Source organism: Betta splendens, chromosome 5 (assembly GCF_900634795.4).
Source record: "Betta splendens chromosome 5, fBetSpl5.4, whole genome shotgun sequence".
Lineage (NCBI taxonomy): Eukaryota > Metazoa > Chordata > Actinopteri > Anabantiformes > Osphronemidae > Betta > Betta splendens.
Window position 1 is genome coordinate 14,374,264 of NC_040885.2, and position 24,292 is coordinate 14,398,555.

General features: G+C 47.3%; 1 protein-coding gene and 1 long non-coding RNA gene across 5 annotated transcripts in view; one reads left to right on the forward strand and one right to left on the reverse strand.

Annotated features, from left to right (window-relative positions):
- The window catches only part of LOC114855651 (uncharacterized), a 34,256-nt gene extending 11,378 nt beyond the window's left edge, over positions 1–22,878 (forward strand). For all 3 annotated transcript variants that reach the window (XR_008694765.1, XR_003785955.3, XR_003785956.3), the window contains exons 3-4: positions 19,890–19,997; positions 20,107–22,878. This is a non-coding gene — a long non-coding RNA (uncharacterized LOC114855651). The remainder of the gene's footprint in view (positions 1–19,889; positions 19,998–20,106) is intronic.
- The window catches only part of gli1 (GLI family zinc finger 1), a 33,644-nt gene continuing 11,998 nt past the window's right edge, over positions 2,647–24,292 (reverse strand). Inside the window, exons 2-13 of one of the 2 annotated variants that reach the window (XM_029150980.3) lie at positions 11,517–11,620; positions 9,782–10,011; positions 9,559–9,660; positions 9,260–9,458; positions 8,999–9,167; positions 8,752–8,859; positions 8,492–8,632; positions 8,218–8,367; positions 7,942–8,106; positions 7,519–7,761; positions 7,117–7,435; positions 2,647–6,989 (exon numbers count right to left, since the gene is read on the reverse strand). In XM_029150980.3, coding sequence (XP_029006813.1) covers positions 4,456–6,989; positions 7,117–7,435; positions 7,519–7,761; positions 7,942–8,106; positions 8,218–8,367; positions 8,492–8,632; positions 8,752–8,859; positions 8,999–9,167; positions 9,260–9,458; positions 9,559–9,660; positions 9,782–10,011; positions 11,517–11,587 — 4,431 coding nt within the window. In that variant the 5' untranslated portion in view covers positions 11,588–11,620 and the 3' untranslated portion in view covers positions 2,647–4,455. Of the gene's footprint in view, positions 6,990–7,116; positions 7,436–7,518; positions 7,762–7,941; positions 8,107–8,217; positions 8,368–8,491; positions 8,633–8,751; positions 8,860–8,998; positions 9,168–9,259; positions 9,459–9,558; positions 9,661–9,781; positions 10,012–11,516; positions 11,625–24,292 lie in introns of both variants that reach the window. The other variant, XM_029150978.3, reaches the window with a different exon arrangement.

A 24,292-nucleotide genomic window follows, 5' to 3' on the forward strand; every position in this document is an offset into this window, starting at 1 on the left:
AGGTGATTTTTGTCTCCCAGATCTGTGTGTAAGATATAATTTAAAATAAAATGTGTCACATTTAGGTTGATGATGACCAAATATAAAACCAGGGGATGAAGTATTCAGTCATTTGTTTAAAACCTTATATTCGGACGCATGCACAGTGCAGATGAGTTGCTCATCTTTTTGTTGGTTGACGACGTTTGGTCACTGACCTGAAGGTGCAGCATGATGAGCCGATACTGTTTAAGTTTTCTACTGTCCTGTTAAAACAACTCTCTCTCTCTCTCTCTCTCTCTCTCTCTACACACACACACACACACACACACACACACACACACACACACACACACACACACACACACACACACACACACACACACACGGAGAATGGAGGAAGCTGTCCCACTGGGGTTTTGTCCCTGTCTGTGGTCTATGGGTTCAAAGCTTCTTGCATGGGGAGGAGAGCCCTTAAACAGCATATTAAGCAGGAGTTAATTATATGCCAACCTAAGTGACAAAGGAAAAGAAAAGCCTCCCCCTGAATGGCAAGACGAGAAAAGAGAAAAGTCATTATGCTGCCCACTTCTTTGCATTTGAAAAACTCAGTTCTTATTTTCCCATTTCCATTTGTAACTTCACAGATGTGTGGATATATCGCAGCAAAAATCAGCAAGTTCTGTCTAATGTTTTGCTTGACCGTCTTAACACAAACCTGCCCAAGAACATAGCAGAGAAACGGATACGCACTCGCCCTCAGGTTTTGGACGCTGCAGGTATTTTGCATTACAATTCCTTTAGGAGGCAAAACGTTGTTTCCAAATTGTTTAAGGAAATGCATCGCTTTAGCTCCGAAAGGGTCAGTGTGTCAAATAACTATAGTGACAGAAATGCATTTAGTCTTTTCATAATTTACATCAGTATTTTCTCTTCACTTGATTAACCTCTAATCTATTTAGAACTTTATCCTCATTACAAAAGTAACAGTTTAAACATAGTTTGCTAACAACTTGATGTTTTAAACATTATAATACATTATTTTTCCTTTCCATGCTGCTGTTTTCCTAAATGTGGCTATTTATCCTTGAGTCATAAAATGTAAAATAGAAACCATTCCCCATTCACCCCCTATCAGCTGCCAACCCACGCAAACCCCCCGTTTGACCCTGTTTTGTGGAGACTCAGCCATTGTCACGAATCACAAATTTGGACATGCCAGATTGTAAGTCAGTAGTCCATCAGGAGAACTTCCCCTTCCTTTGCCTTGGAGCGAATGAGTCAACGTTAGCAACTCTGCCAGGCTGTAGTGGCTGCTGTGAGTCTACTGTGCCATGCCACAACACCACAATGCCAATATATCCTGAGCATATGGGGCCCCCGATCCACAGTGAGACCACACTGTAAAAAGTAAAGGTACTGGAGGAGTGTGACAAAGAGATGCCAAAATCAAGGACGAGTCAAGGCAGGTCCTTTTTGTGAGAAGATCTGTTTGGTTTCTACTGGTTTTTCATATTTGAGTGCTGGTACTTACCACAGACTGGGTCGCCTTGTAATTCAGCTGTTAAAAGGCTCAGAACAGAGGAGGAGAAGCTGGTCTGACTACCTGTAAAGGTTGCTACTAGCAGTTATTTTCCAGCAAAGGCTGGTCACAGTGGGGGAAAGTGATGTTTGTCTGGAACTATGTTAAAGAATTGTTTTATTCACTGCTGAATGTGCTTGTTGTAGAACACAGAAGATAATCTTCCTTCCGCTCATACTGGTCATTTTTATAACTGTCATAACAGAATAATGTTATTCAGCTTCTACATTTGAAGAAAGTTTTGTATAAGTTAACTCAATTTAAATAAGGGTGATGACTGAAGCCAATCATAAGCTCCAAATAACCTTGTTTTATACAATTCTTTGCAGGTTCATTTGTTACACAACTCTGGTATTTCTTGTCTTTCTTTCTATTTCTTCGGGCGGAAAATCAAAGTTTGATTGCGTTGCTCGTAACTCACTTCCACACCACTGCATCCTGTGATGTGGGGTTCACAAATAGACATGCCACGAAAAAGGAGGGAAAAGGCAAAAAGATTAGCAACAACTAGCGTAAGACGAAAACCATTGACTGACCACAGAGAGCCTGTCGAGGCACTCACATCATTCACAACATTTTAAAGCTAATACGCTGCTATGAAACAGGTCTACAACATTTTCACAACATTTCCTATTCAAAGAGTTTCTTACCCATAAATTCAATGAGTAAAGTTTGATTTAGGATGAAGGTTTAGTGTGTTTTTTATACTTTAAATTCATTTGGAGTAAAGTGTGGGTGGTATCTGATGCGTGAAGCTTTGCTCTGTGTTTAATTTATCCTACAAGCATTCATTGTAAATCCAAGAATTAGACTTAGAGTTTGTTCTCATGCAATCACTGCCCTCTATTGGACTAAGGACGTTATTGCATTAAACTACCAGGCATTGAATCATCATATCTTTATCTGTACCCGTATTATAAATCTTTCCTCTTCCTAAAATTACAATGATTTAACAGGAGCCTATGATAATTCTTACAAAGATAAAATGTCCAGATGTAAAACTTCCAAATATTTGAGAATTAGCGAGAGAGAGAGAGTTCATCGTAATTTATGTCTGTGTCCACCAAAATAAAAAAACATGTTCATCCATCACAAACTGAACATGTTTATTCACAAACTGGTCAAATATAGCACATTTGTATAAAAATGTAGAAAATTGTACACAAAATATAACACTTGGCTTTTGTCTATTTGTCTAATGCTACTAGTATAGCTTTCTTTTGCCAGCAAAAAAGTCAGAATGAAGGATGACAGTTATACAAAAAACAGCACACGTCCAAGGCAGCATCCATAAAGTTCATTACTATAAAAAGATAGTTTTGTACAAAACATTTCATACATTCTAAAAAGACAGCACTATCAGTCAACGTTCATGCCCTTATTGCTGGTGTTAGTATAATGTTAAAAGCAACTACTTGTGCATCCTTTAAGGTCATATATAAGGTGTCTTTGGTTGTCCACGTGTATGAATGAGAATAAACATCATTCCCACTGATAACTAAGCCCACTTTGATTATTTACTTCTAAAAAGTCACCTAGTGTGCTTGCCCAGTATGAAAATGTGGCCCCGTTGAGTCTAGCTGTGCTCAGGTGTGTCCTTGAATTTCTGTTTAAAATACTGTGATGATGTTTCATTCTTATCTAAATGAGGTCTATGTGCGTAGTTGTACACAGTGCTGTAGTCAGTGCAAAGCCACAGTGTAAAATTAGTTCTCCTGCCAACATCCGCAGATTTCTTTTGTATGACATAGTTCAACAAGTACCTTAGTGTACATATGCAATGCATATTTTACTACAGTGGCTCCAATTTAAGAAAGATTCTGGCACTTGATCACATTAGAAATTTAGGCACATAACATTTTTCCTATCCTTTTCCAAGTCCTCTTTGGGATTAGAGCCAGAGTGCAGCAGCACTCTACTATGAATGTGCCTCCGTATTTTTAACATAAAGGCAACTGTGACTGTTCTTTTAACAGATGCAATCGAGCCTCAGCTAAGACATCTGTTGAGTTAATGTTTGAATGTCAGACGTATAATGCAGAGGGAATGGTTGCACCCCCTGCTGTATGTACCTTAGAAGCAAAAAGACACTTATTGTTATTGCAGATTTGAACACCACTGAAAAACCTACACAGCTGCTTTTAGAACACTTACAGTAAACATGTGGAGTGCAAACTCTCTGTCTGGAAAGGCAATTACGACGTAATCTAAAGATTAAAACAAGTCCTGAGTGTGTGTGTGTGTGTGTGTGTGTGTGTGTGTGTGTGTGTGTGTGTGTGTGTGTGTGTGTGTGTGTGTGTGTGGAGTTGCGCATATGTGGGAATACTGATCTGCCACTGGTGTAGAGTGTGTTGTTCACGACGAGGAAGAGCTCCCTAGCAACCTAGCAATGCCGATTAATGTTTAGTAGCACTGAGAAATTGTTTCTCAATCACTAAAAAGCGTCTCTTCAAACTATCGTAACACCTCCCACCGGCCTTCAGAATCCAAGCAGTCTGTCAAGACAAGGGATGACTCACCCAATGCCTCGCTGTCATAAACACAACATATATAAATGTATATAAAAACTATTTACATGTTTCCTTCTCCACAGTTGCCCAATGTGACTGGAATGGCTGGTAACAAAAGTTCATCATCAGTTTCAGATCAGGCTTGTAGCTAAATGTATACCATAAGGCACAAAGAATACTGAGTAACAAGGCTGTGAGGGAGATCAGGCATCTTTACCTACAATAATGAGATTGCAACCATATACTTTACATTTCCTGCAATGTACAAAAGTAAATCCCTAGACGTGTAAGTGTTTTAAACCCCAGGTTGGTACCGAAAGTCCTGGCAAAGGCCTCTGTTTGATTGTTAGTCTGGATATATACTGAGTCATATAGTGTCTTTTTCTAAGACAGCGTGTTCAGGTATTTATTCTCCCCAGCCAGTGAGGTAAGCATGGACGTCATATCACCCACAGCCATGTTGGACAGGCCGGTTCCTGCAGCTAGGCTGACAGAAGTCTGAGGGGTGGTGAGACGGGACGAGGCCTGTGAGGAAGATCCTGGCTGACCCTGCAGGGGGTTGTTGACAGGGCTGAATGAGGACGACTCCGCATCATCGATGATGGAGGTGAAGTCTATGCGGGTATTGTCCAGGTCCAGGTTTTCTAAGGCATTGGGGACAGGCCCAGACTCACGATATCGACCCATGGGAGCAGACTTAGTATCAGCTGTTGGGTCCAGGTTGGATACCAAACTATGCTGTTGGTTGATACAAGGCCCATTCTGGGGGTCCATGTGTTTCTCCATTTCCATGTTGATCTGCCCCGTATAGTAAATGTTGTTGTTATTGGAAGGCGAGAACATGTCATTCTGGGTATGCTGTGAATGCTGAACTGGAGGAAGGCGGACCACTCGCCTGGGGCTGGAAGTAGAGTGAACGGGGCTCAGGTGGGGAGGGCTGCCGAGGTAGCCCCCTCCTCCCTGTGACAAGCTGCTCTGACGGCTGAGAGGTTTCCGTCCCTGAGGAGGCCTGGGGACCACCACATCTTGACCATAGCATGACGCTTGGAGACCTGTCAGTTGTTGGTCTTTAGATGTCACAGTGCTCGGCCCATGGGTCTGGCTTGATGGGCTCATGACCAGATTCTGGTTGGGGTAGGAAGGATAGGCCTGATTGGAGTAAAGATTCTGGTTTTGGTTCTGTGGACTGTGCTGCAACAGTGCTGTCTGGCTGCTCATATCCATGCTGTCGGAACGAGGAGGAGGTTTTATTCCACTCTGCTGCTCTTGTTGCTGCTCCCACATGAGGGCTTGCTGGGACTGCACATAGTTCCTCACCATCATCTCCTTCACCTGCATCATGGGGGTTTCTGACCTCTGCCCGTCTGAAAGAGCAGATCCAGCGCAGCCCAAACTCAAGCCCCCTCCATTGGGGAAAGAGTTTTGGTTCTGCCCTTGAAAGTCACAACTGGGATTGTTAGAGTTCCTCATCATAACCTGACCTGACTGTTGTGAGTAGCCTTGAGTCTGATGGAGAAGCATTCGCTGCTGTTGCAGCTTGGCACTTTGACAGGCATCCCCACCTCCCATCCCAGAGTGGAACTGCTGCTCAGGCTTGATGGTGAGTTTGTGTGTTCCTTCAGGACTGTTATAGAGGCCGGTCTGATTGTTGAAGTGGGCCTGCGCCTGTTGAGGCTGCAGACTGGGCTCTGAATACTGCATGGTTCTCTGGTTCTGGAGAGCATGATTGGAAGATTGGTTGTCACCCCAAGGACCCCCTGCATCACCACCCTGGCCTATGCTTGGATAATGTGGGCCTGAGGGACTGAGCTGGCAGGTGCTCATACTGTACTCAGCTTGCTGGAGAAGCGTATTAGACATGCCTTCTGGATGATTAGGTCTTGACTGGCCAATTGGGTTTCCCATTGCCCTGGAGGTAACTTCTCCTCCATGGTTCTGATAGTGCCCTTGCATGTAACTCTGGTCTGGACAGCCCAGAGAGTCGTGGCCTGGAGAGAGTTGATTTGGACCTGCACCTCCGACTCCTCCATGAGACTGATGCTGTTGCTGGTATCCCATGAAGGTTCTCTCTCCCGGGGGCAGCATCAGGGATCGATCCCTTGTATCAACAGGGGCCAGATGGGGCTCCATACCCATTGCCTCCATCATCACGTTCTCTGTAATGCTAGGCGGCCGAGGGGAGTACATGTGTCGAGCCAGACTGGAGTCGGAGCCACGGTGTTGCAGTGTGTTCCTTCGGCCCATCATAGACACATTATTAAGGCTATTGAAGCGCTTGGGGTGAGCTTGTGGATCTGCTGCTGATCGAACTGGGTCACTGGCTCTCCTGTTGGCATTACCTGGAGCCTGGTGAGGGTAAATGACACCGGTGCCATACTCTGTGTTTGCACTGTGCCTGCGTGGACCACCGTGTTGAAAGAACGGAGGCAGTGGCTGCCCCTGGAACTCACTCAAAACACCTCTTCTGCCCGGGGTTCCTGGATGCTCCATGTTCGGTAAAGGAGTTGGGGGTGGTCCACCAGTCGCTGCAGCATATTTGGCCTTCAGGCTGTATTGCTGAGCAGGGGTTAAATTAGGAAGGCCTGGCAACCCTCCTCCTCCAGGACATGGCGCTCCTCTACGACTGACTTCAGGGGAAAGGGGGTCTCCTACACTGTGTTCTTGGCCGAGGAGGTGACACCCTCCGCCCATCTGGGAGACCTCACTGGAGCGTCTACTGGACAGGTAAGGAGACACCATGGAGGAGCGCCGGCTGACAGTGTATGCAGAGCTCAAGCTGCTGGTGCCGCTCCCTCTCCTGTCATTGGTTGAGCAGTTGATTGATGTTCCACCTCCCAGCTCATGGTTCGACAGCTCCATAACACGTCGATTTGAGAGGAGCGGAGAAGGTGCACACATTCCCATATTTTCCCCTGAACCTGGGAATTAAAATATAACAGGAGACACCTTCATTAGTATCTAGAATGTTTTAAATATTAACACTAATCTATTTATATTTATTTATTCTTTCTAAATATTGATGAAGGATTTATTTTCCGAACTTACCAGAAATTGCAGGTAGCTTATTGTTTGCACAGCGTCCAGGAGGGGTTGGCCTCCGAATTTGCTTCAGCTTGTCGATCTTTAGGTTCTCCAGCCTCTTTAGGGCCTGTGCTGACATTCCCATGGTTCCTCCCACACTTCCTGGCTCCCCTCCTCCGGCTCCTCCCCCACTGGCTATTCCATCCTCCAGTGCTGTGAGATCCTCCAAACTGCCGCCTGCATTCAGATTCATCTCCACCCCGCTGTCGTTATTGTTGGTGCTCCCCAGTGGTGAACGTTCGCTACTACAGGATGACTGACCGCCTGGACTTGGCTGTGATTTCTGGAAGAGGTCATTTATTTTATTGTTCTGTCCACTTTGAAATTGCTGACACACCAAACTTTGCTGTAAATGCTGTCACGTACCAGAGCAGTCTCGGGAGCCAGGAGTTTGCAGTCTTCCCTACGTATCTCCTCTTTCTCCAGGAGCAGTTCAGAGGTCTGACCTCCAGGAGTCACAGCTGAGCCAGGGGGTCGAGGGCCTGTGTCTCCACGATGCTTCTTGGTGATGTGGGCTTCAGGACCATGCACTGTCTTTACGTGTTTACGCAGAGAGCTGGGATCTGTATACCGCTTAGTGCAACCAGGGATTTTACACACATAAGGTTTCTGAAAAGGTGCAAAGTGTCAGTTAATACACAAAATATATGTGTAGACAGTAAAACATCTGATAATACTGTACCACACACTAAAGTCATCAAGTGTTGTTTGCAATAGGATGAATACTGCTGCTAAAAGCTGAATATTTTCACACTGGTTAAATAACTGAAGCCGAGTACTCTTCAGTACCTCATTGGAGTGAGTTCGGTTCTGATGCTTGGCCCTGTCGGATGCATTGGAGAAGGCCTTGCTGCAGCCTTCATGCTCACATACATATGGTTTCTCCCCAGTGTGAGAGCGCAGGTGGGTCTTCAAATTCTCCAGGCGAGAGTAGGCCTTGTTACAACCTTCAAACTAGCCAAAAAATAGAAAAAATCATAGTAAAGTTAATATTATTTTATTCTGAGGGCCTCCTCTTGTAGGTCACTTCAAACCAAAATGACATGAAACTTAAGATTCACTAACAGTGCACTTGTGTGGCTTCTCTCCGGTGTGTCTGCGCATATGAACCACCAGCATGTACTGGGCTTTGAAAGGCCTCTGTTCTCTGGAGCACTCCTGCCAGTGGCACACAAACTCCTTCTTCTCGCCGTGGATGTGCTCGTTATTGATGTGCTGCAAAAAAAACAGGAAATGCACACACACACACACACACAGATATAATTTAATTAATGGCATGTAACCTGTGAGCACCGCAAGGATTTTTCCTTCTCAGCATCATCAGCTACTCATTACGTACATGAACTAGCTGGTCTTGTGTGTCGAATTCCTTGTTGCAGCTTTCCCAGTGACAGTTAGTTTCATAGATGGCCTCGGGTTCCGGCTTCCCATCCTCTTTCTCCAAATCATCTCTACCATCCAATAGGCCCAAGAGAGGGTCCTGATATGTACACACACAGTAAAAGAACTGTCTTTAACCTTAAACATATTACATACATGACACGTTGGTTTAAAATGATGTGAATGTGTAAAACGGAAGGCAAGCGTGTTGACAATTACCTGAGTGCCAGTGGAAGAAGGACTGGCCACATCTCCCTCTGACCTCTCCTCCAGGCTCTTCACGTTAATGCCGTCCATCACACCTCCCAGTCCTGGCTCTGTTTTTAGCTACAATACAACACACACACACACACACACACACACACACACACACACACACACACACACACACTGTGTTGTACTACATCTGATCTGACACAAGATGAAGCCGTACGGGGATTTCCCAAACACTGAACTTGGTTCTTACATGTCCGTGCTTGGGTGGAACGTGGAGCCGAGGATTGTGTGGAGGGAGGCGGGAGGCTTGGCAGGGGCCCGGTGGGTGTCCCCCGACAGGCGTACCCCCACCTCCACCATACATGGACACTTGCTGCCTGGACTGACAGTTCATATTGCTGGAGTAACCCATGGACGGACTGTGGCGTGAGAGAAAACATGAAAGAGCCATTTTATAGTAATGAACAGGTACATTTCATACTATTTTCACTTTCTGGTCGTAATGCCTCACCTCATGGCGCTCACAGAGAGGTGGCCATAAGAGCTGGCCCCATTGGGGTTGCAGCGAGAGTTGACAAAGGCCACCAGGGAGTTGGGTGACGTCCGGATGACTGTTTGCAGGTCTACGCTGGCGTCAGACAGAGGAGAGATGGACAGCGCTCTCTTTTTACTCAATTTCAGCATGGAGCGAGGCGTGGAGAACCGCGAGCCTGAGGGGGCAGGAGATGACAAGAACCAGAGGGTTACCTTCATACGTCTAAATTAAACCTTCACACCACTTCCACACTCATATCCGGGTGTTTCTCGTACCATCGCCTGAGCCGATCGGATCCGAGCCGGGCTGCACCTGGCAGAAGTTATGATGAGAGGACATCATGTTGTTCTGGGTGCAGTAGGGTGGGCCATTGCCCCCTGCAGGGCAGAAAGAACAGGAGGAGACAAGTTCACAAAAAGAATCCACTTGCAATGAGATTGATAACAGACAGAGGACTTTTATTATTAGATTCAGGGTGAGGGAGATGTAGTAACTCACCCTCTGGGGGCAACATCCCCCGATGAGTCATACTGTGTGGCGGCGGCGCCTGAGGGGGCCTCATATATTGAACCATGCAGGGCCCAATTCCCTGTCCTGGTCCCGATCCATGATTCATACTGGGAGTCATGGGGTTGTACATGGTGCGGCACTCCTGGGGCGGACCGTTGAGGAGTGGGGCGCGCAGCGAGGACACATCGCTGTAGGGAGACTGATCGCTTGGGGCGAGCCTGCAAATACAGACACAAGCGTTATTGTGTTACACTGTTACACACAAACAGGCTGAGCAGCAGAACTCGCGGAGTGAAGGAGCCAGATTTTGGACTCTCTGCTGCGTTACGTCCGTCTCACCCCTAGATGGCGTGTAACACTCATCCAGAGCCACACTGTGGACGCTTACTCATCTGGGTTTTCCCCTTCCTATCCAGTAAAGCTTCATTAGAACTTTCCAGTCTACTTGTGGAATTTAGCATATTCCCAGATTTTAGGTAGAACCTGTCTCGCTAGCTCTTTTTCGCTTCCCCCACGTCCCTCTACTAAAGTACCAGACCTCATTTATTCACCTTCTTTTAACCAAGTTGTGTTTTCACCTCTTTTTCTCATTCACCACAACGTGTATTCCACACAGGGGCTTAATCTGTGCTCTCTAATCCACTGTGCTGCCCCCACCTCCCCCGAATTCTCCTCCCTCCCATTTTCACTCTTTTCTCCCTTTCTCTTTCCCCATTCATCCCTTCTGTTCTACTTCTCAGTTTCTCCCTCTCCCTCTCTCTCTCTCTCTCTCTCTCTCTCTCTCTCTAAACCCTCTGTCCACTTTGTCTCCTCTTCCTTCTTCTTCTCCTCCTCCCTCCTCCTTCCTTTCCCACTCCTCCGGTCTTTCTCCTTCCTGCCCAGCCACCTTTCTCTCCGCTCGCTCTGGATCTCCCTCGCTCTGGGTAACCTGAGTGGGGCGCGAGGCAGTCATGCAGAGCACAGCGGGGCCTGGTCAGCCTGTAATTAGCAGCTGTCAGAGAGAGGCCGCAACCTGGGTGGCATGGAGGGGGGAGGGAGGGAGGGAGGGAGGAGTAAGGGGCTGAGCTAGAGCTGCGTCCACAACAATTGCAGCAGGACATGAGCCTCTACACTGTCAGCAAAGCCCTGTGTTAAGTTAGACAGCTTAAATGGTGATTATGATGAACTTTATTTGCTTCTTTAAACGGACCCTGTACCACCTTTCAACAGACACATTTACATAACGTGTTCTGTTCTGATTTGTTATTTTTTCCTGGCTTGTAGTCAGAGACGTAAAAATTTGTGCTTCAGGGGTGTTTTTATGCAGAAACTCCTGAAAAGCAGCGAACACTGGCGCCACAGAGCCTTCGTGCACTTGCCAGGTTTGTTTGGCTAAAACCTGTGCTCACAGACCGTTTACGCTGAACAAAAGTGCTAGAGGGTCGGATCAGCTGTTCCGCTCCCACTCCCTTTCACCAGTAAATATGCTGATTAGAATGTTGAAAACAAACTCACAAATAAGGAAGCAACAATGGTTACAATTCTTGGTCAAAACGTTAGGAGATTTTTGTAAAAATAATCAAGTAACTGGCTAGCTTCTATGCTAAGCTATGATGACAGCAGCTCCATACTTGACAGTCACATCAGTCAGCACACATATTGACACATATATCAAACGGATCCTCCAAAGCCCTATTATAAAGTCACAGAGTAACGAGTGAGGACATGGCAGCTGCTGTCTTACCCTCTGGAGGGCTGGCTGGGTGAGGTCTCATAGTGATACAGCCCCTGGTGTGGCTGCATGTCCACTGGCATTGGAGCTCCGAGACCTACTGCTCCCCGTGCACCCTGCCTGACGCGGAGAGACAAGGACATGGTTAGGGCGAGGAGAAGAAATCCAAACAAACCCAACCCAACGGAACCAACGTGAACTAAACCAGGAGGAAAAACCAAACAGGCCAAAACAATTGTGGTTGGGGACAATATGAATGTGTAGGCTCTTAATAACAGGCACTCTCAACCAAGCGTAGCAGTTCAAGAGCAAAATAAGCTCTTTGAAAAGCTGGAGTCAAAGAAAGTGGAGAGAACTAATAGAGATTCATCCAAGCATCTCACGCTATATTTGGAAAACTGAATCCTCACGTGCACAAACTAATTGCCAACTTGATGTCTTGCTTAAATGGAGTGTGTTTAAACGAGCTGAAAGTAGAGAAATTCTTTCTCTCAAAGGCCTTTGTTTCACCAGATATGACAATATGTCAGAGCGGACTTGGGATCTGCTGATGCGCCTTCGTCGACGCCTACACACAACCCTGTCGCACAAACTGTGGGCTTGGCTGTAATCTCTCCTCTCTAAACACAGCCTTGCACCTCAAACACTAAAAGGCTAAAAGACACCGAAGCCCTGCTGCACCTCCCGCCACGGAAAGTAGCGATGGCCGTGGAAAAGGCATATACAGAGGAAGCTTATAGTTAGAGGATGCTAACAGATTAAAATGAGAGTGGAACAGAGCGGCCTTTTGTAGGAAGCTCATATTGAAAGGGTGTCTTTCAGCAGGAGTGTATGTGTAAGGTAATTCTAGCTGAGAGATCGTAGGAACAAGCACCTGCTCATTACATCCAACCACATCAGCACAAGTACTAATATTTGAAACGGGGGCCTCGAACATGGTAAAAGACGTAATTATGACAAAAAAATTACACACTGTCAGAATTCACACAGAAGTGAGTAGACTTGATTAATGATTAGCTGTAAAACTCAGCTAAAGGCTGTCTGTTTCGGTCTGCATCACCAGACCTTTGTCATCTGAATGTACCAACGAATCCAACCCGACCTTCTGATTTCACATTCTTTCGCGCACCCTGTGAGACCTTCACATGCACGAGGAGTCAAAACCTCACGCTGCTGCTGTTCATGTGACGAGTGCTCGAAGCCGATGTGGGAAAGTCGCCGCTCGGCGCAGAGCCGAGCGCTGCCAGTGATGTAGCCGCACTGGTGTTAGAGGGTCAGTAGGAACCCAGTCGAGCCGCCCAGTTAGTGAGGGGCTAAATGCTGGGGGAGGTCCACGGCTAATTGTACATAGTCAGCGCCAACTTCAGACGCGTGTATGATAATTAGCCCAAAGTGCATCTCAGCTGTCCAGGACTAATAAATACCAAGAAGGGGTCCTGAAACGCCGGACACACACACACACTGACACACCTGTCAGTGTGTGTGTGTGTGTTGGGGGGGTTAATAATGCAGCAACACAGTGTGTTTGTATGTGTGTACACGCTTCAGCCGTTGTTCAATTAATTGTTCAATTCAAGCCATTTGCATTAGCATTAAGGTAAGGGAGTGTGCTGGACCAGTCACTGTGAGTGTACTAGAGGTAGTTTGTATTGTGTAAGCCCAGTAGCGTGTGTGTGTGTGTGTGTGTGTGTGTGTGTGTGTGTGTGTGACAGAGAGAGAGAGAGAGAGGGGTTTTGTTTTTGCAGTGAAGCAGGTGTGTGTTTGACATATGATAAATTGTGGCAGAAAAAGTGAATAATTTATAAGACCACCTGTGTACGAGCAAGTTGGAATTTTTTTAGGAGAAAAATGTTTGCAAGGCAGCAAAGTGTGTATTCCATCTCCGCACACAGTCGGCTGCATTGCGCAACCATTTGCAAGCTACACAGTCTGATCTCAGACCCAACGAGTACGTCTTCAGTGAAATTACAGAAATCCTAACACAAGGTCTCATTTTCATACACCCACTGATAACATACATGTAGGTATGTTCACAAGATGTATGTTCTGTAAACTTGCATTGACTCCATACACGTGTGGCGCTGACACAGGTGTCCTGGCATCGGGCTATTTTAGATCAGTACTTTGTGAGAAACTCTGAAGGATTTCGCTCCCCGGTGTAATTTTGTGGCGCTGCGTTTAAGAGGATGAGGGCAGCAGCATATTAAAAACCAAAGGGCCATAAATCAAGAGCCCAACTAAACAAGTGGGGTCCACTGTGGCACCGTGAAGTGGGCAGGAACCAAGCGCCAGGGAGGATGAGGACAAGACGTCCAGCCACTTTTACACCCAAAACCTCCCATTCAAACACTCCAGACTCTGCAGCATCACCACCCTGCACCATCAGACCACACCTAACAGCCAGACAGCTACTCCACATGCTGCATGACGCAACCGCTGGGAAAAACATCAATATATTCATGGAAGTGTGTCTTCGTGAGGTGCAGGGGTGATGTTAGCTGAGCTTCCCACAATTACTGGATATTTTTAAACCAGGCCTGACTGCGGCTTTCAGTAATAAACCTACTTACTCACCAAGCGAACACAGCTCGCCACAAATAAATAAAATATGTTTTTTCATGCTTATGGACTGTCACTGCAGCCGCTGCACCGAAAGGAGACGCAATTCGGCAAAAGCTGCTTCTGGAGTTCCTGTGAATGAGAGTAAAATACTGTGGAATCCCTGCAACGCGTATTTCGCTCATAACTAGTCGTGGGGACGCGCTATGTAACTAAGTGGCGTGAAAGAAGTGATAACGTAACGCGCAGCATAAACAGTCACATTTCCTTTAAGTGCGTTCGTCCCACTGCACTCAGCTCTCAGGTAATCGTTCCTATTAGAGGTGCACAAAGGGATCATTGTCCGGGCGTGCACAGATCGGCCATTTGTGACATTCCCATAAAGCGTCCGTCCTCCTCCCTCGGAGTCTTCGGAGAGGACGGACATTTCCACAGGTCACTGGTCGTGTCAGACAAAAGGCCTGATCCGCTCTCAGTCTACAGTCCTCCACTCCTGAGTGTAACATTAAACTCACGTCTCCCCCCTCCCCCCCCATGCAGAGTGTGTGTGTGTGTGTGTGTGTGTGTGTGTGTGTCTGTGTGAGCTGCTGGATGATCTATTACTTTCAAAGATCCAAAACAGCTTCAGTAAAGCTCAACATTTCTTTGGAACATGTTGGACAGCGTAAACATGCATCCCAGCGTTCCCCCCCCCCCCCCCCCCCCCCCCTCGCCCCCTTCTTTCTCCCCCCCCCCCCCCGAGTGAGCCCGTCCCCTTGGCCTGTGTCTCTATCTCGGACTATCTCCTGCTCCCTCTTCTCCCCCGCTGCCTCCACCCTCTCCCGCGCTCCCTCCTTCCCTCTCTCATTCCTGCTCCTGCGACCTCTCCCTCCCTCCCTCCCTCCCTCCCCCCCTCCCCCTCCTGGCGGAGCTGCAGTCGAGGTGGGTGTTCTCTGGCTGTTATGACTTGAGAGACGATAATGGCAGCTATAATGTAGCCAGCCGTTCCTGATGTGGCTGGGCTTGTGGGGGATTCTGTTGTCTTAGGGCTCGAGACGGAGTAGAAGTGGGAGGGTGGATGGGGATGGGGGGGGGTTGTCGAAGGCGGGGCTTGGGGCCCTGAGCCAACCACAATCCAGATTCTACCTCATTTGAGTTTTCTTTTTTCTTCTTCTTCTCTTTTTTGCTCCGCTCACCCACTGGCTGCTCTTCGCCCTGTTGTTTTCCTTCAGTGGTAAACTTTGTTTTTAAATTCTGGCTTTGTTTTTGTAACCCCCCCACCCGACTCACACTATCCCCCTTATCCCCCCCCCCCTCCCTTATGCTTTCTACCCTTTTTACCCAGACTCTGAATTCCAAGCAGCTGCTGTAATGTGATGGGGGCCAAAGGTGTGGCCACTAAAAGGCCACGGGGCTAGAGACGTCTCTGTAAAGTACAATAAGCCCCGCTCACTGACCTGCCACAGCCAATCTATCCTATGCAGCTTAAATTTAATTGTTGAGCAACTTTCACTCGTGTCAAATCTATGTTACTGTGAAACAAACTTATATCAGCTACTTTACAATTTAAACTTATTATATAATTATTGGTTATAATTATTTCAGTCAAACAGGCACACGCTTAAGAGGATAACAAAACCCGGTTGTGCACCTCGATGATCCAGGGTTTTGGTGTCAGATTGTAACCGAAGTGTGAAGGAAAGGAAAATTAAGCCGGTGATGAATTCCATCACACGGGCTTTTCATACAAATTTGGTCATGAAGTTTCAAACGGCAAACATTCATGACCAAAATCTGAATTTTATTCCTCGCATAAAACAAGGGTTGATTCTGTCCAGTGTAAACTGTGCAGTGGAAGGGTTTGCTCGCATCGAACACTCCGGCTTTGTTTACGTTTATGATTTTTGGTAAATTATGTATTTTCCAGAAAACACAAGCAGAGATTTCAGGGTCAGGGATTAAACACATCAAATGTGCCGTTTAGCAGCTGCGTTGACGAAGAGCAATCCCTGAAGCCCTAAACTAATGTTTACCAGTCTGTCAGTGTGGTTTAATACAGTCAACACTGTAACCCTGGTTTCAACCCTGCTGATTCACACCTCATGTGTCCCTGCACTGTAAACTGTGGAAGCGGCGTGGACGCGGCGGCGCTGATGTCTCCGTGCCGGGGTTCACACCTTGTCAAAACGGCAGAATGAACCGTTGATCCCTTGTTGCTACACCGCCGGAGTGACTGATGACAGACGTCGGGCGGCTGGAGAGACGCGGCTCGACGCCACCGCCGACGGGAGAACCGGGAGCCGAGGCGAGAAGTGCAGGAAGCTGAAGCGGAGATTAGCCGAGAGCTGTGTTTAAAGTGCTAACTGTGGAGTGACTGACGAGAACAAATGCAGCCGTGAACCGCCGTTGTTCACTCACGGTACCTGCATGTACTGTGAAGTACTGCATTAGCTGTGCAGTGATTACTGTTTTGCGACCTGTGTAACTGTTGGTTTGATCAGCCGGCGATTGTGTGTGTGTGTGTGTGTGTGTGTGTGTGTGTGTGTGTGTGTGTGTGTGTGTGTGTGTGTGTGTGTGTGTGTGTGTGTGTTTTCTTTTGCCTGTGCAGGCATCGCGTCCATTCCAGCGCCAGGAGCTCCCTCACAGGGCGCTGCGTTTGCCAGTTTCGGGATCCAAACCAGCATCTCTGTCAAACTGGCCGAGGTGGTGCTGTAGCACCAGCTCCTGAGCTTTTCCATCCTCCACAGTCCCACAGCTTCTCTGTCCTCTCACCAGGCCACCCACTCGCCACCCTGCGCATACCTGTGGTTTCCTGTGCCCCGCTCCTCTCTCGTCCGCCCCCTCCCCCCCAGCACACACCTTCCTCTCTCCTCTGTCCAACGCGCACTCTAACACCCAACTCTCGTCTTCGTCTACTTCTTCGCTTCACCTCCGCATGCCAGCGTATCAGGTACGTTATGCCCCGACCACAACTATTTCTTTGAACTCCTTTAAGGATAAGAGGCAGAGGAAATGGGGAGGGGACGAGAGAGAAGCATGGATGGATAAAGCAGATGAGAGCTTGATTCACACAGCTGGCTTCCAGCTGTAGAGCGAGGTAGTGCACAGAAATGCTCCATCTATAAACAAGCAGGAGCCCAGCCCCCCTTTTAAAGAGAAAGAACAAAGGTTTGCCACAGTAAACCCAGCTAAGCGCTCCTCTTCTCCCCTCGCGTCACTCCTGAACGTCGCCCAGCTGCGTGACCTTTCCCGCGCAGCTACGTCATCTTCTGTCCAAGCTTTTGTCCACTATAATCATCTACTGTCACTGTAGCAGTTATGGTACAAATCCAGGTCTTGTAAAACTTCTCCGTTGTCATTCAGCTCCCTGACGCCAACAAAGGGAAACTGTCCTGTGCAGAAACTAACTAGAGGCGGCTCATACACACTGGACCCACACGGCGAACAAAAACCAGATAATAATCTGTTCAGTTTATAGAAAGACCGCAGTGATTATAAGAAAAATAATAATCCTAACAGTCTTGGGTGGGCAGGAGATATTTATAGCCAACCTGCTGCTGCGTATATTCCTTAGCTGTATAACACAGCTGGAAGCGAGGGCGGGGGAAGAGGAGCTGGAAAAAGAGGCAGAGAAGGGAGGCGGAGGGGCTCCAGAGGATGGGGGGGGGGGGGCGTCCATGCGGCCGGGAGCGAGACAGACAAAGAAAGGCAGGAGGCCAGACGCCGACGGAGCGCACGCTGGCATGTGTCCGCGCGTGTTTGCATGTTCCTCCCAACAACACAGCAGCAGATGAGGCCTGCAGGCCGTCGGGCGAGCCCGCTGACCACATCTCTGAGTCTCAGGGGGGAGGGGGGGGAGGAGCACATCCGGAGTGAACGCGAACTCCACGTGGAAGCTGTTGGCCACAGGACTTCAAGTCATTGGTCTGTTTTGTTTCAGGGGTGTGAGGCTGATCATAGGTCATCAACATGGTTGGATAGGATGGAAGATCAACCTCACAGGAGCAGATGCAGATAATTATGTGGTCACACAAAGTGACGTGTTTGTGGTATTTTACTGCTTAATCAGATGTGCAGAGGGAATATGAGCAAGCATCAACAAATGTTTCTGGTACTTTAAGGGTTAAAACCATCAACAGCAACACAAACTCTCATTTTTAAATGTTCAACCTTCTGCCCTTCTGTTGTCAGTTTGCACACATTATTTGTCACAAGCTGTGAGAGCAGACGTCAGCCGCACATAAATGATCCCCACAAAGCCGCTCAGCGCCGCCGCCCGCGGCACATTCGCTCTGACGCGTTAATGCCTCTCCCGTCAACGATGTCATCCGCTTAATTCAAAATCTGCCGTATCTGAGAATAATGAGTGTTGTTCTCTTCCCGTCCTCGGCACGTAAACTGTAGTTACATCTGTCCCAGCAGCTGAACACACGTGTGATGACTTGTCCTCAGCGCTGCAGTCACACACATGTAGACGTGTTCGTGTGTGTGTGTCTGTGTCTGTGAACACCTCTGATAGAGCTCGTCGATTGTCCTGAACCCTTCATCTTAATTGTCCCACACTTCAAAAAATGTATTTTCAGTTTATGATTTTTTTAATCATGCTTTAACTCATCTCCCTCCTTCGAGAGGATTATCTGCAATGATCTATAAATCTTATGAGAACAGCTGACTGATGTGCAGTCATGACAAATTTGATGATGCAAAACAGTAGAGATGCATATTAGGTTTTCCATTTTCATTCAGTCTGACATTGCTTAAGTGAACAAATTAGCAGGCAGCTATTTCAGTCATACACTCTCACATCCCGTAAAATATGAACTTCTTCTGTGTGGTCTTGCCTTGAGCTGCTGACTTCATAAGCAACATATCACATGCGTTTAGTTTAATGCCCAGATGTTGGTGGGGACGAGGCGTCCAGGCCCGCGTTAGCGTTTAATAGCTGGGATCTCCGGGCTGATGTTTGGGGCTTAGCATGTGAGACACACACACACACACACACACACACACACACACACACACACACACACACACACACACACACACACACACACACACACACACACACACACACACACACACACACACTTTCTCTGAGCGAATAAAAGACTTGTCCGGGGTGGCACATACGCAGTTACCAACGAGTCACAGCCGTCTGAAAGGCTCTACAAACATGTGGAGCACTCAGAGATGCATCTTTGTGATCCCAGGACTGAGAGACGCCACGCTGCTGACAGTAGCGCCAAGCAGCAGCCACAATATCTGTTGAGCTGATTGTTACGACATGAAATGAAAGAATGGCTGGAGAGAGAGAGAGAGAGAGAGAGAGAGAGAGACAGAGAGAAAGAGAGAGAGAGAGAGAAGTACGTGAAAGGGACAGTGTGTGGGAGAGAGACGAGAGTGAGCCGTGAGCTCCCACCGGGGCTGTAATTAAGTGGCATTAACATAACTAAAAGGCAACAAATCAGGTAATCAGCTGGCTGTGAATTGAAAGGCTAAGAAGCATAAAACAAACACGCGCACACAACCAGTGCTTGCTCACATTTGTGCCGAAAAAAGCATGCACTCATTAAAGCCACGTTTTGGATTTTACTCTAAAATGTATGAGATCAAAAACACATGAGAGACTTAAACTGCAGCTCATTTAAACTGGTTATGAAATCAAACTTTAAGTTGGGAACACATTTTCCAATATTTACTAATGTGTAGTTGTGGAGGGACCACACACAAGAAGAATGCCTTCATCGGTTTTGTGACTTATGACATGTCAGTGAAGGCATCACGAGTTACTCAACAACAGGACTGACCACAGGAGTGTAACTCTGCGTTTTCTTTTGATTCTTTCAGGCAGCCACCTATTGCAGGCTTCTATAAGTGTCTACAGGGCCCATAAGTACAGAAGACGGAAAAAAACACGGTGGTGGTGAAGAAAACGGCTCAACCACGAAATTGGAGGTGAGCAAAACTCATCGTACACGTCACAAACAAACAGTGGGATAAACAAAATCATTTCAGGGTGATTTTTGCAGCGGTGTCCTGAAATGCTTCCATTGTTTTTTTTTAGAATACATGAAAGGTATTGTGATGGGAAGCACTGAATATGAACTCAGAGAAGGCCGTTCAGCTGGTCCCAGTATCACTTCCCACGTTCAGCCTTTCATCATAGAAGCTTTTCTCAGGGTCCTTTGCACTGATCGCCTGCAGTGGAAAAAGTGATGTCATTTGCCGTGGGCGAAATAAGAGAAACAAATAAAAGCAAAGGTGACCGCTCAAACGCTTCCCACACGACGGTTGGAAATCGAAACACAAATCATGACGAGTACGAAGTTTAATCAAACAGCAGCACAGTGGAGGATGATGGGAAGTCGAGACGAGTGCCAGCGTTGTGGTCGGTAATTCCTGCCATTTTCCAAATTCATCATGATGTTTCACCTACAAGCTGCTAAACATTACAGTTTAATGTTGTGTTTTTGTTAAGGAAACAGGGACCAGCTTGTACAACGCTAAGTATCATCTATAGAAGTGTTGCATCGCTGTCTGTGTTACGTGCTACTCGTTTTCAGTCTCATTTGGTCAAAGACTGATGTCTCGCTTCTGTGAAATGCTGCATTATTTCCCCAGAACGTGTCCAAGCTGCAGTCAGAGAAGCTTCCAGCTATTTGCGCCTGTAAACACTGATCCTATCGCATGCGTGAGGCAGAGGCTCCCTTTCACTGCGTCTCGGCCCTGAATTCCAGCCTGCATCTCCATGCGGTGCTCAGCGATGCGCAGGAGGCGGACTCTCGCGTAAACACTCGCCGCCTGTGGTACACAAAGTCGAGCACAGAAAGGTGCACTGTACACAGTGCAGGGTTATTTACGCATCAGCTGTCATAAATACTGGCCGAGAGACGCAGGTGTAACACACACACACACACACACACACACACACACACACACACACACACACACACACACACACACACACACACACACACAGATACGTGTATACAAACAGAAACACGCAAGTGAGAGATCCAAAGACCTGATGTGACAAACAAATTCAGGCCAAATATATGAGAAAAATGCAGTCACGGTTTGAGGCAAGACTTCCATAAACGACCGGGTACTCTCAGATTTGTCAATCTGAAATATTCTGTTCTGGTTCTGAGCCAAATGCACCACCATCGTGAGCTGTCACCTGAAAGCAGCCATTGCATCCTGAGATACAACTCACATCAGCTTAAAGGTCATCGCATAAACTCGAAGAACTGAGCTGAGACGTTCACGTTAAAGATTAGGCCAAAGCGAGTGGGGTGATTCAATGAGGACGGAGGAAAAAAAATGTGCCGTGAAGCGAGCGACTCAAAGTCTGTGTGTGGTATTCATGCCCTCCTTTCCCTTTTACAAAGAAAGAATGGGCGGAATCAGAGGGGATCAGAAGAAAGAGAAAGACAGGGACCGAGAGGTCGGGAGGAAAAATGGGAACGACAAAGGGGGAAACAACGGAAGAAAAAGCAAGTTGATGGAAGAAGAGAGACAGAAAAAAAAGAGAAAAAGAGCGAGCCGTGTTGAACGGCACTATGCTTGAGCAGTCCCATTGACTGACAAGAGAAGGACTGGAGGCCTATTGTGGAAATCCCATTCCTCACTGTATTGTCTGACCTTATCACGGCGGGGTCAGTGGGAACAATGGGAATAACTCCCATAAGTTTTCGTTTGGTCGTAGTCTTGTAGGTGTTGATCAGTCACAAAAAACAATTCAAAATAATTGCTTATTTATTTGGATTCAGACAGCAGCATCACTGACTCGCTTGCAGCTTGTCTGTTTAGTCTTAGTTTGTCATACGGGTCAGAGGATGCACACTAATACAGAAACGGTGATTTCCACCTGTGCAATGGAAAGAAAGCGCCTCCTCATGGGTCACCAGACGTTTCTTATTCATTATCAGCTAAAGCCCAACAAAGCTCCGGCTCCGGCTCTCCAGCGGCCCCTCCGCTACCTCTCGCGCCTCTCTTCACGGAGAACAGAGCGGGGAATCAATCAGTTGCTGAAAAGGTTACGGTCTGAGCGAGGCCCGCAGCTCCTGCGTCTGCCGGGGGCACCTGAAGAGGGCCCAGCATTTACTGGCAAAGCAAAGAGAGGTGGAAAAAACATCAACAGGCCGCCCGAGGGCCGCGGGGTCCGTGCTGAGTGGTGGTGTAGGGCCCTTGGGGAGTTTGTCTTGTAATTGAGTCAATTGTTGACCCCCCGTTCAGCCCTGCTCGGGAGGAAAAGCCTGTCGAATAATTAACGTCCCCCTATCCCTCTCTCCGTCTTCCCCTTCAACTATCCATCTCCCACTCCTCTTCACTTTCCCCCTCTCCTTCCTTGTTTTCTGTTGTCTCGCGGGATAATTGTACCGTGAGTCAAAGGCAGTCATTTAGGGAGGGGGCACTGTTCAGGGATCTGCTGAGGCTTACAATCTTCTTTTCACCCAAATCTTTCTTACCCTCCCAACACTCACCCTCGCTTCTCTCCTGCATTCTCCCCCTTTTTCATTCCTCCTTTTGTTTGCACCGTGGGATGAATTTTAATCACTCCTCTCTCAAACTCGGATCTGTGATTCTTTTTCTCTCTTTCCCCCAATATGGCCACTCAATCCCTCGTTCCAACTCGCATTCAGGCCCATTCGCTCCTCGCCAGTCCTCCACCGATCGGGCCCTCGAAGCATCTAGCAAGACACGGACACAGATTTAGCTATTTGATGACGAGAGGAAGGGAGCGTTTGTCACTCCAGGTTTAGCCCCGGCCAAATGTCTTCAACAGACGCGGGGCCAGATGAGAATTTAGAGAGAGAGGAAGGGAAAAAGGGCAAGGATGACAAAAAGAGGGAGTTTGGGGAGGAGTGTAAGGAAGAGGAGGGGGGGCAGCGGGGCGGAAGGAGGAGGGTCGCATTCTGTTTGTGAAGAGCGATCATTTTTAAATGCCTCCTTCATTGGAGAACACTTTGTTTGCACAAGGGCTCTAGTGTTATGCTCCTGTTGTGGTGGCTTATCCCCAGCGACAGTGCCGCCATTTACATTTCACACAATGACTCATTAGCAGGTGCTCTCAACAGGAACAGCTCAACAAAGCGCATCAAGTTTAGAACGTGACAGTAACAGCATATTAGCATTAACGGGAGAATGCGTGGCATCCAGTGGGTTTAGAAACCGAGAGGCTCCGCGACGCTTCCTGACGAGCCAAGCGGTGACACATATCGGTGGCTTTTTACAAGTTCCCACAGTCCTTCCTCATTTCCTGCCCGCAGGCCACAGGCGCTCGGCCTCCACATTTGTCCCGGCCCTTAGTGGCTCTCACCATTTACAAGGGACAAGGGAGGCTCGGACGCTTGTTTATGACTGTGTGGGACATGACAGCTACTGTGGAACCCATTATCCTGCTGTGGTCGTGTGATCCTTGTCATGTGATTGCATATATATATCATATGTGCAAAACATAATGCATGTTGTTATAATAACACCCTAATTAGGGGACATTAGTATATGTGACTGTAATAGACTTTCTTATTCTCTTACTGTAAATATGTTCCTATGTTCATGTACAGGCTTAATATCAGAGCCCAGTCACTGTAAGCATCAAACCCTTGCGCCCGTCGCTACACAGGGACAGTCAGACACCAGCTCCTCTACTCTCCCTTTCTCTCTCGGCCCTGAGTCCGTGGCCCTTCTTGTGCACCGTTTGCTAGGAAATCCTGAACAAACCGCGGCTGTTTGTTCTCTCTTTGTCAGTGACTGGTTTTTATAGAGTACTACTATTGACAATTGCGCGACTCCTGTTGGCCTCACACAAGCTGGATAACGCTGTGCAAATAGGTATATGTACACACACAATCTGTCCGAATCATGCTCGCAAAGCACCCAGAGCGCCCTGTGGGGACGTGGGGAGAGGACTGCATGTCAAATAGTGTGACAGTGGATTAAAATATCACAATTAATGAACACAAAAATGTGAACATGTTAATTTTATAATCATGTCAAAGTGTGAATAAACGCTCATTTATATAAATAAGCATTAATGAAATGTATTTTTAATTGAAATGCAAATGGTATTTTCTGGTCATTTGCATGCAAAAGTGTAAATAAGGACTGGAAACAAGTCGAGTCACCCCCTGCCTGTCAACTCGCAAATCAATTAAGGCCAGAAAAGGCAAGCGAGCTGGAAAAAGCTTCAGGTCGACTAACAGAAAATTTTCATTCCTGTTTTTGGATGGGCAGTTCAGATTTAC